Source organism: Grammomys surdaster, unplaced genomic scaffold, assembly GCF_004785775.1.
Source record: "Grammomys surdaster isolate TR1022 unplaced genomic scaffold, NIH_TR_1.0 126313, whole genome shotgun sequence".
Lineage (NCBI taxonomy): Eukaryota > Metazoa > Chordata > Mammalia > Rodentia > Muridae > Grammomys > Grammomys surdaster.
The window spans coordinates 1,492,708-1,507,418 of NW_021621113.1; the positions used below are offsets into that span (position 1 = coordinate 1,492,708).

General features: G+C 46.6%; 1 protein-coding gene across 1 annotated transcript in view; it reads left to right on the plus strand.

The window, feature by feature from the left end:
* Csmd2 (CUB and Sushi multiple domains 2) overlaps window positions 1-14,711 on the plus strand; it is a 583,606-nt gene that overhangs the window by 362,066 nt on the left and 206,829 nt on the right. The window contains exon 13 of the mRNA XM_028759696.1: window positions 581-763. Within this exon, the coding sequence (XP_028615529.1) occupies window positions 581-763 (183 nt within the window). The remainder of the gene's footprint in view (window positions 1-580; window positions 764-14,711) is intronic.

Consider the following 14,711-nt stretch of genomic DNA (forward strand, 5'->3'; position numbering starts at 1 on the left):
GGCTTCAAACTCTAGGACATGTTAGCTCCTGGAATAGGTCTAATGCAGAATATAATTAAAGGATGAAATTTTTAATTTCTTTTATTATATCATGGGGATAGTGCCCACCTTGCTTGAGACACAGCTTGTTGACATCTTTGACAGAACAAGAGGCTAAGAGCTCGGGCCAAATAGAATCAGAAGCAGATGTCCCTCAAGGCTCCCTCTTAGCAGCCCACTTCTGCTAACTAGGTTATTGTCCCAGAAGTTTCACAACCTCCCAAAACAGTACTACCAGATGGGGACTCCTGAGTGTTCAAACACACGAGCCTGAGAGGGAAATTTCACATCCAAAACTGTAACACCCACCTTTCATGAATGAAGATATCCAAGTCTCTGAGATACAGTATGTGGACAGAGTCACGGGCTTATGATAAGTGAAGGTCGTATTGTCCTAAGACACTGTCCTACATAACTTATGAATCCCATGTTCTGACTCTTTGGAGGACAGCAAGAGAGCATGCAGTGGGGAACATGTGTTGCCAGGACAGATGTAACATCACCTTTCCTGTCTCTTGTTTTCTGTCTTCTTGTCTTTCAGAGATCGAACAGGGTAGTTGCGGAGACCCTGGCATACCTGCCTATGGCCAGAGAGAAGGCTCTCGCTTTCGCCATGGTGACACACTCACGTTTGAATGCCAGCCTGCCTTTGAGCTGGTGGGACAGAAATCAATCACGTGCCAAAAGAATAACCAGTGGTCGGCTAAGAAGCCAGGCTGTGTGTGTAAGTGAGAAGGGTGGCCACTAGGGGGCTCCCTGGAGAGGCAAGCTGGATCCATAGCTAAGGCCCTGTCCTTGAAAACCTATAGTGGGTGTCCATTTGGGGTGGTTTTTCTTGTTCCTAGAACGGTGGCTATCTGAGTCCTCACATCTAATGCAGAGTACAGCTCTTGATCTTTGGAGACCTTCTTTGACATAGTATAACCATCCATAATGACCCTTAAATGCAAGGTAGAGATGGCTGAACATGGCCCATGGAGGTCAGACCAAGGCATTCCTCCTCACTCTTGTCACCATCGCAACACCATGCTATTGTGGGATGGGCAGGATGTCTCTTAAGTTCATAGATAACGTACCAGCCTTGGAGTGCTACAGGGATCAGAGGCCTTGATGATCACCATGGTATTAGGGAGGGAGGAGGGCTCCAGCTATCCTTGCGTGGCTGATCTTTGGTGAGGAGAATAGAACTGAGTGGTTTGTTCCCTGGAGATAAGAAGGCAGCCCATCATCTTTCTTATATGTGTTGGACATACTTTGCGGCACTACAAACATTGGGAGTCATTAGCCACAGTGAGAATTCTAAGTGTGAGGGGCCGTTGGTGGCAAGGGTTGGGGGAGCCAGACACAGTCAGTGTCAGGAAGTCTGGAATTTTAGCTTCTCTGGGCTGTCACCTCTTCTCTTCTTCACCCTCAACACTCAACTCCTCCAGCTCTTTTCTTGAATTCTCAGGGAAGGGCACTCTGCCTGACCCTCCGATCCTCCACCCACCATAGTGGACAACTCAGAACCTCTGAATTCTGCATGCTACAGACTGAGAGCCCTTTGGGGATACGGGTGGGATCTCTGTGATGAGAATGGCCGGCTGAGTTGGGTCATACCACAAGGGATTATGCTGCTCAAACTAAAAATAAATTGCTCTGCCTGACAAAGCATTTTCTATGACTGATAAGTTTATGTAAAAATTCTTCAGAGCTTTAAAGATTAAATCGTTCTCAGATCCATATGGAATAGCTCTTAGTGGGAAAAAATATCAAATTTCATGATATCTGCCCAAATGTGTTTCTGGTATAGGTTGGAAACATTGTCTGACAGTGTTGGCCCCTTTCAGTAGGAACCATGGTAATACAAGGATTGGGGATAGTTAGCAGGGGCAGCTCAGAATAACCAACCAAAGGCTTTGTCAGCACAGTAGAACCAAGCCAGGCAGAGCGGGGCAGAGCAGGGCAGAGCCTGCCATGGGGCTGCTAGCAGGAGGTCCTAGCTAAGCTAAGAAGGTAAGGCCCAGCTATGAGATTTCCCCCAGGCAGCATGGAGCTTAATTTTTGAAGTTTATCTTGATAAAAATGAAACAGAGAACATTGGAAGAAGCTGAGTTTCCTGGGCACAAACCTGGGAGAAGCAAAGTCAAAAGGAGATGTATTTATGGGGAGGCTGGGCTCCCTGGCCCCACCAGCCAAAAATAAATGTGTCTAGCAAGCAGAAGGCAAGCTGAGGAAGGATAGTGATAGTCACTGGAGGCCTCCAGAAAGGAGCTTGACCCTGTGCTTCTGAAGAGAAGTTCTAGAACATTTTTCTAGAATTTTCCCAAAGGGCCAAAACCCTTGAATTGCTGCCCAGCAGGCCCTTCATCTCCAGAAGCAATGTGCTGAAAACTCTGTTCACAAGTAGTTGAGAAGAGAAAGACTGGGCTATACTGGCAACAGAGTGTCCAGCCTTTGCTTTCTATGGTTTGGAGCAAGGGTGAAGGATCAGGGCTTGTTAATGAGAACCACAAAACTGGTACTCTAGGCAATTGGCACGAGATGCTATCTGGATAGTTCTGGGATGGAAGGGGACCCCATGTGTCTTCAGATGCCTCCATCCATCGGCTGTGTCTGCTTATTTAGGCCTAGAAGAACACACAACTTGAGTTCCATCGAGATTGGCTCAAGTGGAGGAAGGCAGGAGGAATCAGCTCTCCCCACATACACCACAGAGGAAGCCTATCTTTGTACTTCAGAGAACAAGGGGCTGCGATCTGTATTCATCTCTGGTCTGTCTCCGAGGTCCCTCAGCCAATCTAGAAACCCAATTCTTGCCACTGGTTGAGCTTCCCAGCTGTAGCCAAACTATCTCCTCTCCAGGAACCTGCTGACCCAAGAGGGTAGCCCTCCATCTTCACTCCCCAGAGGCTGCATGCATCTCCAGGATCATATTTATAGCCAAAAAATAACTGTAACAAAGAGAGCCCCTGTCCCCCTTCAAACAGTGTATGCTTGGAAACTGGTCTCCAAACTGGGCCATCACAGCACAGGTCACACTTTGACTGAGAGATGCTTCGGCTCCCAAATCTAGATCAAACCTGCACCATAGTTTCTGATCAATAGGAAAGGTACAGCATCTATAAATGTCTATAAAAATATAAAATAGTGAGGTTGTCTGTGTTGTAGAGTGTTCTTTACACATGCGCACAAAAGCCCTCCTAGCAAGAGGCGGTTAGTCTAGAGAGTCACTCAAGCCCCGCCCCACACACACACACACACACACATTAGTCACAGCAAACATCAACACAGCACTTAGCCAAACAATGTTGCTCTCTCTTTTATAGGAGTTAGAAGGGGACCCGGGAAATTCTTTTGATGGCTGAAATGCCTTAGAATGATTGTTCAAAGAAGTGTGAAATGCTGCTCTGTTCTGTGGAAGCATTTCCTTCAAAACGGCTCCTTCCTCGGGAGGTGCCCTGCCAAACTTACACATAGCCACACCACCTTCATGTTGCCCAGCATTTTCTGCAGCGAGCCGTGACGTCAGCAGCCCTCACCAGCTTCTGAGATGCCCTCTCAGTGGTGGGTGCTCAGCAGATAGCTTTCCCCACCTCAAGTTGCTTCTCATGTTAAAGTGCTCCAACTCAATACGCAGAGCCAGCTCTTTCCCTCTCACTTTCTTGTCCTCCTCAGTCAGTTCACCTCTCCAAGGACAACTGCTCCATATCAGCCCAGAGTGGAAGCACTCTCCATCCGGTCAGCCATGTTGACAGTCTGCCCGGTGCCAAGTGCCAGGCTCACGGGTTCAGAGCTGTTCTATTCCATCTCTGCTTTGGGACCTTGCGCACAGTGACCGTCCTGAAGACAGTACTCTGGAAAGGGAGCCCGTCTGCCTTAGCTCACAGAACCTCCGCTTGTTTTAGCCTCATCCTTACCAGAGATCACAGAGCCACTTCTAGGCATCCTCAGACAGGGCAGTCATTGCCATCTTCCAGAGAGGCAGTGGGAAGGAAGAGACAAATAACTCCGGAGGGTGGTTTGCATAGTCCTTGATGTCTTGTTGACAGGCTAGCTGAGCACTTCACACTTCATAAAGGAGGCAGGAAGCCAATTATCAGCACATTAGCAGCCACTTTCCATGAAGTTGCCCAACAGCTCTCACCAGGGCCTGGCCAGGACACACAGACCCTGCCACCTCCTTTTTTTTTTTTCTCCTATAAGAAAGTGTGAGTCCTAATTGCTCTAATCTTAACGTATAGAGTGCATGTGTGAAATGAGAAGGTGGGGCCTTCTGGGATGTATGCAGTTCAAAGTATGTATCAACAGCACAGTCTTGAGGGTTCTCAAAGGAGAACTGAACCTTTGGGTGCTTGGGGAAGATGCCCAGAGGATGCTGGGATGAAGCTTGGCTTTGAAGATAAGGAAGAAGGGTGACTCCCCATAGGGTTGCTATTGGAAACAGTCCCTTCCTGGTATCTGTCTGCCTGTCTTCTCTCCCATTTGCTCCCAACCCCTACTGCACCGCCACAATGGAGAAAGGACTGGACTGCATTTTAGGGCTATCAAGACAATATCTTTTCAGCTAGTAGAAGGTTACCTTCTCCATAGTATTCAGGCTCTGTAACATAAATACTTTGTCCCAGAGAACTGTCAGATCTTTAGCAACTTTTCTGTCCTCTACCACTCTGAACACTACCACCACATACTCGGAATACCAGCCAAGACAACCGAAAATATCTCTAGACACCGGCAGACATTTTTTTTTGGCGGAAATGAAGATAAACAGCCATGTTCCAGGGTAGCTTAATGTTGTCTCAAGAGGTCCCCTGCATTTTTGAGGCTATGGCTAAAATCTGAAGCATCCTGATGGTGGGAGAGCATGTGACAAGGAGGAGGGTGATGGTTTGTACATGTCCCGTGTCATTGGGGAGATGTGAATTTTCCCTACAATGTTTGCAGAACATTTCTTCCCTCTGGTTATAGATGAAAAAACTGAGTTCAAGAGGACAGAGGTGCTAACTCAGAGCTATGCAGCCGTCACACGGTAGGAGAGAATTGGAGGCATCCGTCGGCAGAGCAGTAGTCAGAAACCACATTTCCTCTTCCAAGTCCTGTACCTTTTCCATCACACCAGATTCTCAGAATCTGAGGGCTCAACTGAGAAGCAGGATCAAAGAGAGAACACTTAGGAGAAGGTACTGAGCTGGAGTGCAGATGCACACTGTTGTCTGGGTTTCCCTGGGAGTTAAAAACAGCTCTTGGGAGTGCAGCACATCCCGGAAGGGTAGGTCCAGGACTCTGAGGGAAACAGCGCCGTACTCTGGGAAGGAACCCTGTTCCTCACCTTCACTTCTTTTCATCCCTTCTATCACCTCTGTATTATCCTCACTTACGGAACACCTATGTGTACAAAGTCAGTGGCCAGGGATGGTGTTTCTGTTCCCCATTGTATTATAAACTGGAGAACCCTGGGTGGAAACCCCGTGGGAGTACCCTGCTCTGACTAAAGGGTGACTTGTGCCCATACCACATGCTACAACTCTATATCCAGAAGAACCCACAGCTCAAGGGACAATACCCAATACAGAATTTTGGCATATTCTAGAATGTTTAAAGTTTATGTAAATAAAATGATTTAAATACAGTTTTCAGAATTTAAATAAAATTCTCTCACTCTCCCTCCCCTAAGTGAAAAGCAGTTTCACACTGACCCATCCTTTCTGTCTGCTGAAGATTGATGACTCTTCCCGCCCGCACGTAGTCCAGATCCCACTGGGTATACCATTTTGTATGTTGTGTTTCAAAGCCCACGATTTGTTATATACCTTACCAGGGTGCTACATGTCTTTCATGCTCATGTTATCAAAAACCAGAGGAATATGCTGTCTAGTGATTAGGCCAAGACTCGTGGAAGCAATTACGTTCAATTTTTTTTTACATAAGGCGATAATGGAAATCTCGATTCATATGGCTTCCTCCTCAAGTTACTTTCTAAGGGTAAATTTCCAGAAGTCAGGTCATCAGGCCAGTAGATGAGCTTTTTAAAATAACTCTCTATAAATATATACTGTTGTGTGTAACCCCCTCCCCAAGTATTGTACCCATTCATAATGCTAGTAGCAAAATCTATTAGCCTAAAATTGCTAGGTATGTGGTCTTCCTGTCAAGAAGTGTATCACCTCTCTCTCTCTCTCTCTCTCTCTCTCTCTCTCTCTCTCTCTCTCTCTCTCTCTTTCTCTCCCTCTCTCTCTCTCTTTTCATCTGCCTTCATCTTTACAGAGAGAACAACTTAACGGCTCTCTTCTCATAGGTGACATATGAGCTAGATTGTCACCTTTAACAGCTTCATTAGACCTCCATATTTATGTGGCCTTTTTAAATGTGAGAATTTAATAAGTATATATTGAATATTCCCTTGGAGCATGTATTAGCTGATTACTGGGGACTTCCCAAGATTCTGGTAAAAGCTGTGAACCCAAGACTGAGGGACACAGGGCTTGACCCCGAAAACTCTCTCCATGGAAGACAGACCCCATTATGTAAAGTTGTCCCTGTGGGCCAGATTTTTTTCCAATGAGAGGTCTTGGTGTGGCAAGCACACTTAGGTTTATGTCTCTGTGAGTCTCATTTACTGGTCCATGTGCAGCTGACACCTCCACAGATGCTGACCAGTCCACAACGGCCAACTGACTGGAAATCATCAGAAGATATGACCTGAGAATGTAGGTCACAATTGGGGCCACAATGGAAAGGGAGACATCTGTGGTAGTAGGAAGTTCTCAGAGGACCCATAGGACGTGTGTAAGCCTGCATGCACAAGGGTATGTCCCAAGAGCATATGCATAGAATTGCAAGCGTGTGTGTGAGTTCATGCACACATAAGTACACATCTGTCCATCTATGCTCACACATGCACATGTAAGCAGGCATCTGTATATAAAAGCATGTACATATAAACATCCACACATAAGTACATATCTGTACATCTGCACATGCATACACATGCATATCCATGCACACATAAGCACACACCTGCACACACATACACACATGTTCTTGTGCGTTGAACTTGAGTGCTTGGGTCTGCATTGTTTTCGAGAATGTTGTAGGTACATGTGAGTGAGAGACAGTGGGATCCAATGGCAATAAAGTCTGGAAAGAGCCTTGGACTCTCTTTTGGAGCAGCAGGTCTGAAAGAGGTGTCAAGGGATGCTGGGATTTCTATCTTGGGTCACTAGATAAGAGTATCAGTCCCGATCCAGCCCGAGATCCTTGTGTGCAAGTCTAGGAGGCTTGTATCTTCCTTTCCAGGAGGAAGGTGCTCATTCCATTGTGTTGACAGAAGCTGCATGTGGCCTTCACACACACACACACACACACTCACACACACACCCTTTACCAGTCTTATTTCATTATTTTTGTGTTTTGCTGTTTTGCATTGTAGGGTTGTTTTCCGTCTCCACATAGACAGACTCCTCAATATTTGTGGTTTCTTTACAAAGCTGACAAAGTTGTCATTCTGTCAGGAATCTGAGAGACGGTTTGTTCTATTTTTAGCTATTTGTTGGTGATTTGATTTCTAAGCTGTAATTTGTTAATCCATCTGGAGTTTATCTGGATGAATGTATAATATTGTCCAAACTCTTAGGCAGTCTTCCAACATAAGTTTTAAATAATTCTCCTCCCTCGTGATCTGAGGCAAATAGATTGTTTTATCACGCACCGAATCCTCAGATGTAGTTAAGTCTCCTTCCCGGAGTAGCCCTTTGTTCTCTTGCACTGCGTCTGTCTCGGCCCTGGTATTGAATAATTTTAATTGTTGTTTTATAATATGTTCTAATATCTAGCACAGCTAAAAACGACTCCTTCCTCCCTTAATTATTTTCTCGTTCAGAATAGTCATTGTTATTCCCAACTGTTTGTTGTTCAAGATTAATTTTAGAATCATTTTGTCAGGGTAAAAATAAAAGCCTATTGGGATTTTGTGTGTGCGCTCCTGTTAAACTATAAATTAACTCAAAGAAAAGAGATGCTCTCCTAATACACCAGCCTCGTACCTAGACACTAGCATGTCTCTTCTGCTTCCCCTACTTGTGTTGGACTAAATATAACAGCTCCGATGTGCGCTACATACTGGCCACAGCCATAGCTTCTTAACTATCTTTTTTCTGGCAGGTGCTTTTTGCATGACCCGGCCCACCTCTGTACCATGCACGATGTCCAGATGAAGTTTGCCCTTCTTTGTTCCCCAATAACTATAGCTGGCTCATGGTATTCCCTGTAAAGACATGATCCCAAATTTTCCAATTTCAAATATTCTTTCCTTTGGCTCAGAAAATATCAAAATAGCTAGAGTCCTCAGAAATTGCCTTTTTCAAACACTCAGAGCCAGGGTTGGATGGGCCAGGTTCTGAAATGTCAGCCTCTGCATGGGAACAACACTCCTGAGAAGCTTTGTGTTGGGGCAGGAGCTGCCTACAATCTATGAGCATGCTTGAGGAAGTGTTCTCAGTCCTCCAGGCTTCTGTCAAGGTCCCACCTACCTCAGAGGACCCAAAGAGATAAACAGGGAACATAGGGAGTTCCAGGGTACCCCTCCCTCTATCCTCTATCTAGTCCTCAAAAGCTTGGCTACTGAGAACCTGTGCCCTGCCCTTGCTGGCAATGTGCAGAGTGCAGAATGGCCTTTTCTGCCAGTGTCCCACCAGAAAGCCTTTGGTGATGACAGGAGGTGGGATTTATTTGTCACAGAAATGAAAATGTCATGGTGGTCATGGCTGTGAAGCATCATGGTGCCTTGGGGTCCTGGGTAAGGGACCATGGAGATGAGAAAGTCCAGGACTAAGAGAATTGACTCTGGGTAAGGAGCTGGCTCACACATCAGCATTGTCGGCATGTACAAGGAAGGAGTCAACACCATCAGATCAGGGCAGGATGGGTTCCTTAATCACTCGTTACCTTTGTGCTGGAATAGGCATGGAGACTTCTGGGTAATAAAGTCTACCCCTGCAATGTATATCCATCTACCAGGCAGGGGCCACAGTGACAGAAAAGTGCATTGCTGAGAGCAGAAACTAGAGAAGAAATCATGAACCAGCTCAGCAGACCCAGTGCTGACTGGGACATAAGCATTAAGGAAGGGTCATCAAGAGAGGGACGATAAGAAGGGCTTATGGGTAAGCTCTGCTCCCTGTGCCCCCAAGCACACCAGATGCTGACACTGGGACCATTCCACACCTTCAGTCACTGGCCTGTGGGAATGGAGTATTCTCGTCAATGTATTGTCTGGCCTAGCTGATCTCATCTTAGAATCTGAGTATAGAAACCACATCTGTAGAATACAGGCATGGAATGTTGGAGCTGGCCAGAGGCAAAGAAGGCAAAGGCTCATGGTGGATGCTCCCTGCATGCACTTTATCACAATGTCTAAGGAGGTAGTATCAGCACCAGGTCCAAGAGGATGCCCCGTATAACTTGCTACACTCACTACTTCCTTTGTTCAAATACTTGATGGGTTAAGGTGGTGTCTTAGGTAGCTCTGCTCAGTCTAAAACAGATCCAGCTCATCATTAACATCACTCATGGACATGCTAAAATACAAAGTTCCTGGCCTCATTCTTGGACGTTTCCAGTTCGCTGGTCCCAGGAATCATAAGTTCTAGAACGTTCCTAAGTGATCTAAACATTAAGGCAGATTTCTGAACCACTAACATGGAACCCCTACTATGTGGCAGTGGCTTAGGGATTTCCGAGATGTTTGGTCTCACTGTGAGGGCAGCATGTGAGCTGTGGCATGTCATGTGAAGTGATCTGGGACTGGCCAGGCTTCAGCTGCCATAGTGGTTATGATTTCCTGGAGCCTTTGGAATATTAGCCTCCATGTTGTTATCTCAACAAGGACAGGATGCATGGTCCCATGCTTGGTCCTCACATCTTGTAGTGATTTTTGGCTTTCCTTTTGTTTAAACAGAATGGTTGTGGGTGAGTCTCTACACACTGAGTGTTGTGCTTTTGGTCGGGGAGTAGAGGGCATGGTCCTCCAGGAGCTCTTGGTTGACAGAATGGTCCCCAATTATTATAATGATATATGTCTCACAAACTGCTATAAGGAACTGTTCCAGTTAGCAGCTTCCCCAAAGTCTTCTTGGAAGATTATGGCACAGTGAATACTTTCTGTCCATTCCAAACTCCAAATCTGTCCAGAACTAAGCTGAGAACATGGCTGAACCTAAATCCTGGTCTAGACTTTTAGGATCGCCTGAATGCAACAGGGACTGGGAAAATGACTAAGCTGTGTGTGTCCAGCCATGTACTGTCACTGCACTGGTGGTGAATGGAAGACCACTGTCATCCTCACTTCTGCCTCCAGCGGTGACAACAAGCCAGCAGACTGACTTCTCTCAGTAAAATGCCCAGAGATCTGGGTATACATTCTTTTTGAGCTTTCCCACATCTGACTCAAAGAACTGTGGAGACAGATGCTGAACTTCACAGACCAGCATCTGTGCTTGATGTCGGATCGGGACTGGAGCTTAAAGCTCTGCTAATCCCTCCTTCCTGTCCGTCATCAGCCTGGGACATCAGTGCAGCATTCTAGACTGTGGGTTTCCTCAGGCTCTGTGGAGTGCAGGAGGGCTTCCCTCAGCTTTGTAGGAGCCTTGGGTTTATAGTTGACCCTCCAGCTCTTACATACAATGGTTGTCTTGTGGGGCAGTAAAAGGCAGGGGTTTTCAAAACAGGGCTCTCACTTTCTCTATGAACTCTAGTAAGGTTCCAGCTGGTCTTAAGGGGCTGTGTGTGCCTCTGTATGGCAGCCTGATCTCTCAGGGGTAAATACAATTTCATATGGTCATGCTAAATAGCCATTCATCATCCTCCGTCTTCAGTAGATGGCTGCTTGAGGCATGCCTGGATGTGGCTGGCTGTAGTCCCCAGTGAAGGTGCCCTGCTCAGACTGCCTTAGGAAACAAGTCAGACTCTGAGAGAACTCAGCTCTTGGCAGTGAGGATGGACTTGATGGCCTCAGAGCCCCAGGAGCCTGGGCTTACAGCACCAGTTGAGTTGTTGGAGATATTGCCACTCCCTCTGTTGGAGATGTAGCCTCTCCCTTTCTTGAAGGTTTCTGAGTTCAGGAGACAACTGACAAATTGGTGTTTTTCTCCTCAGCTGATCCTGGGCCTGACTTTCCAGGAGAATAGAAACTAAAGCTAATTTTAGAGGGACTCCAAAGGCCAACTGTCACCTCCCTGTGTGACAAAGACAGACATCTCTGAGAGTTACTTGGAGTTCTTAAAGGCTGGGCACAGGTATCTGTGAACTTCATGGGGGTGAGATATACCTATGAGCAGCCATTGCTGGGGACATGGGGAAAAATGAGTCATTTTGGCCATCACATTTTATACCATGTGTCTCAGGTCCTCAGAATCCTACTGGAGACTCTAGACTTGGAATATACATCCCCCATTCTGGGCATTTAGTCTATTGGCCCCATGTAACGGACAGAGCACCCTTCTGCCCACAGAAAGGAGCAGCCCACATTATAGTTGCTGAACAAGGGATGCGCCATCTCTGTAAGTAGGTTCAGTTGGAATCTTCTGGGTCTGGATTGCCCTGTCCATCCATGGAGAAGAGTGGGAAAACCTCGGTGTTGGGGGTCTAGCTTCATGGAGGCTGTGTTACAGGGAGGGCGGGAGGTGTGTGTAGCTCTTATTGCCTCTCTTGGACAATCTCGATTGAGACCATTAGAAACACTGAGTGGAACCGTGAGGCAAGTCCCTGCCCTGGGCCACAGACCTGGGCCACATTCCTTGTTTCAAAAGTCAGCAGAAACGGAATTTACTCTCCCACGCATCCATAAGGCACAGTCCCCTGCCATCCAAGCACCGCGGCACCAAGTCTTTATGAGGAAGCAACAGTTGAGTTTTTTATACATGTGAGAAAAGATTCAGTTGGTATAAAATATTCATCTCTCCTCCCCGTCCACGAACAGAAGAACCTCACACTCAAACCCACACCTATCCTACCTTGAGATGGCATCTGGGATTAGCTCCAAGTAATTCCATAGATTCATGGTCTGCTCTCAAGCTAAGAACTGAGACCCTGGAGCTCAGACTTGGCCACTTAGCCAAGCATACTGATCAAGGAACCGTCTCCATGCTTTGTCTCATGGGCTGCCAGAATTCGTCATATTAGCTGGTGACACAAAGCCTCAGCTAGCATCTGAAAAGCCTGTGTACAGTGCAGTTCAGAGTCTGGTCATGCTGGGGGCGGGGGTCTAGAGGCTAGGACAAGCTCCAGGACTCGGTGGGTGGGCTGGATTGTGGAGATGTCACAGAAAGCTACCCTGACTTCAGGATAGCCCCAAGGTGACTGGTCAAACCGTAGAAGTGGTGCTGGTAAATGGCAGATTTTTGATACCAAAAACCTAGCCAGTCTCAAAGGAACTCAGGGCACAAGGGGCCATTGTTAAGGGGGGGAGAACATAATTGCCAGAGCCAATGGAAAGCAAGAGTGTAGGGCTGGGAGTGAGTAGCAAGTGAGGAATGTGGACCAGACTGCTACTGCCACAAGGTAAAGGATGACTGGTGCCTGGGTAAAAGGGATCAGGAGCGCAGTGACTGTGTGTCCCTATTTGCTTAGGACAAACGGTACCTTTTGTTCTAGGAACCACCTCGTTTCCTTTCAAGTTTCCTAATCTGAGCAATGCATGGCCACCCTAACCGTGGCTCAACAGACTCCATGTCAGGCAGGCAATTTGGATGCCAAAAGATATCCTGGGCAGAAAGGTCTAGGAACCCATCTGTAATGACCCCTTCCCTCCTCTCTCCCTTACCCCATGCCCTGCTTTCCCTTAAAACACTTTTCTACCTCAGTTTCTTTGCACTTGAATGCCCCTCACAGTGCTGGCTCCTTTTGACCATCCCAAAGGCCTTCTCTAACCACCTTATCCACAAGACCAAGCCATCGCCACTCACCCTCTTCATACACCTTTTTCAGAATATTAGTTGTACCCGTGGCATCCACAGTCCCCGACATTACATAACGTCTCTCTCAAGGTCCATCAGGGCTGTGTGTCAATTGTGGTTCTGTTAGACCCTGTGTGGCATCTCATTCTGAGACCCATACCAAGGGAGCAGCCTATAAATAGAGTATGTTGCTCTTACGTAGGAGGCAAAGACTCCAGGGGACAGAGTTCCCCCAACCCCACCCGATCCTCAAACACTGATACTTTGAAAATTGGCTTCTGACGTGTCCACTTATAACTCCATGTTCTAAAATGTATCAAAAGCACAAGCCAAGTTCAGTTAGAGTAGAAAAGGGGTATTGCCTGCCAGAATGTAGAGTAGGTGCCGGGGGAGAAAAAATAGCATCATCCATTACAATAAACGACAAATTTTTCATCAAATGAAAGGCAGAGCAGTGTATGTCTTGATCACCCCTCTTTCCAATTATAATCAGATGGGTAGAGTCCGGGCTCCCTGTTTTTCTTATGCTGACTGTTAGTGATGCTGTGCTGTGGGTGTTATGGTATAAGTAGAACCAGCATTGTAGGAGTGGGAGTGGACTTTGCTTGGAAGATGTTTGGCTCTCTGGGGTCTATGAACAGCAAGATTTTACACTAGCTCTCGATCTGCTGGAGTTGTAGCTCTTTGGGTGCCATGGCATGGGGTCAGTAAGCCTGCTTACAGACTCCATGACAGCAGTCAGGAAAGATAAGTGTGGAATGGGCAGGACCTACATCGCTCTCTGGAAATGGTACTTAACCGTTTTACAGGGTAACAAGAGACAGAACCATTCTACAAAACAAAAATAGCCTAGAGAAAACAGCAGGCAGACGGTGAGCACTGTACATTTGTAAAGCTGCCAGTTCTATGGTCTGTCTGGACTGTGGGGCCCACTCGGGCAGGAGGATAAAGATCAAAGGGGTTGGCAAAGGCTTTTCATCGTAGTGAGTCTGGTGCCCTTTAAAGAGTCTAGACTCCTCTCTCTCTATGCAGCAGGGAGGTTTTTTTTTTAGAGCACTCCAAACAGATATGGAGCAGACAAAGTTTGTGATGTACAGAACTGACCGTCCAGATGGCGCCAATATGGAGGACGGGTTAAGGAGGAGCAAGATCTCAAGTGTGAGATTTGAGAAGTGCAGCATGGGGAGGGGGCTCAACCTCTGGGGTGTGATGAAGATGTGTCAGCTACAAGAGATGCTGGAGAGAAGCAATAAGAAAAAGAAGTCAGTCACTGAAGGGCTATGACGGTGGCTCTCAACCTTCCTAATGCTACGACCCTTTAATACAGTTCCTCATGCTGTGGTGACCCACAGCCATGAAATTACTTCTGTTGCTACTTCAGAACTGTAATTTTCCTACTGTTATGAATCATAATGTAAATAAGCAATAGGCAGGACATCTGATATGTGGCCCCTATGAAAGAGTCATTTGACCCCAAATGGGTCACAGCCTCTAGACTGAGAACCACTGGGCTATAAGGCAATGGTATAGTTTGCTTAGGCCTCTGGAGTTGTCATTCACAGAAGTAAGGCCTGTAGGAGGCTTTGGAAAATGATGAAGAATTTGGTCCTGTGTGCACATGTGAAATGCTGTGGAAATGCCTGGTAAAGACACGTAACAGGCAGTTTAAGATGGTATCTGCAGTCCTGGATCTGAGCGTTTCTTGACTCCAGAAATCTTTTAGGTCTGCATCTAATAGAACCA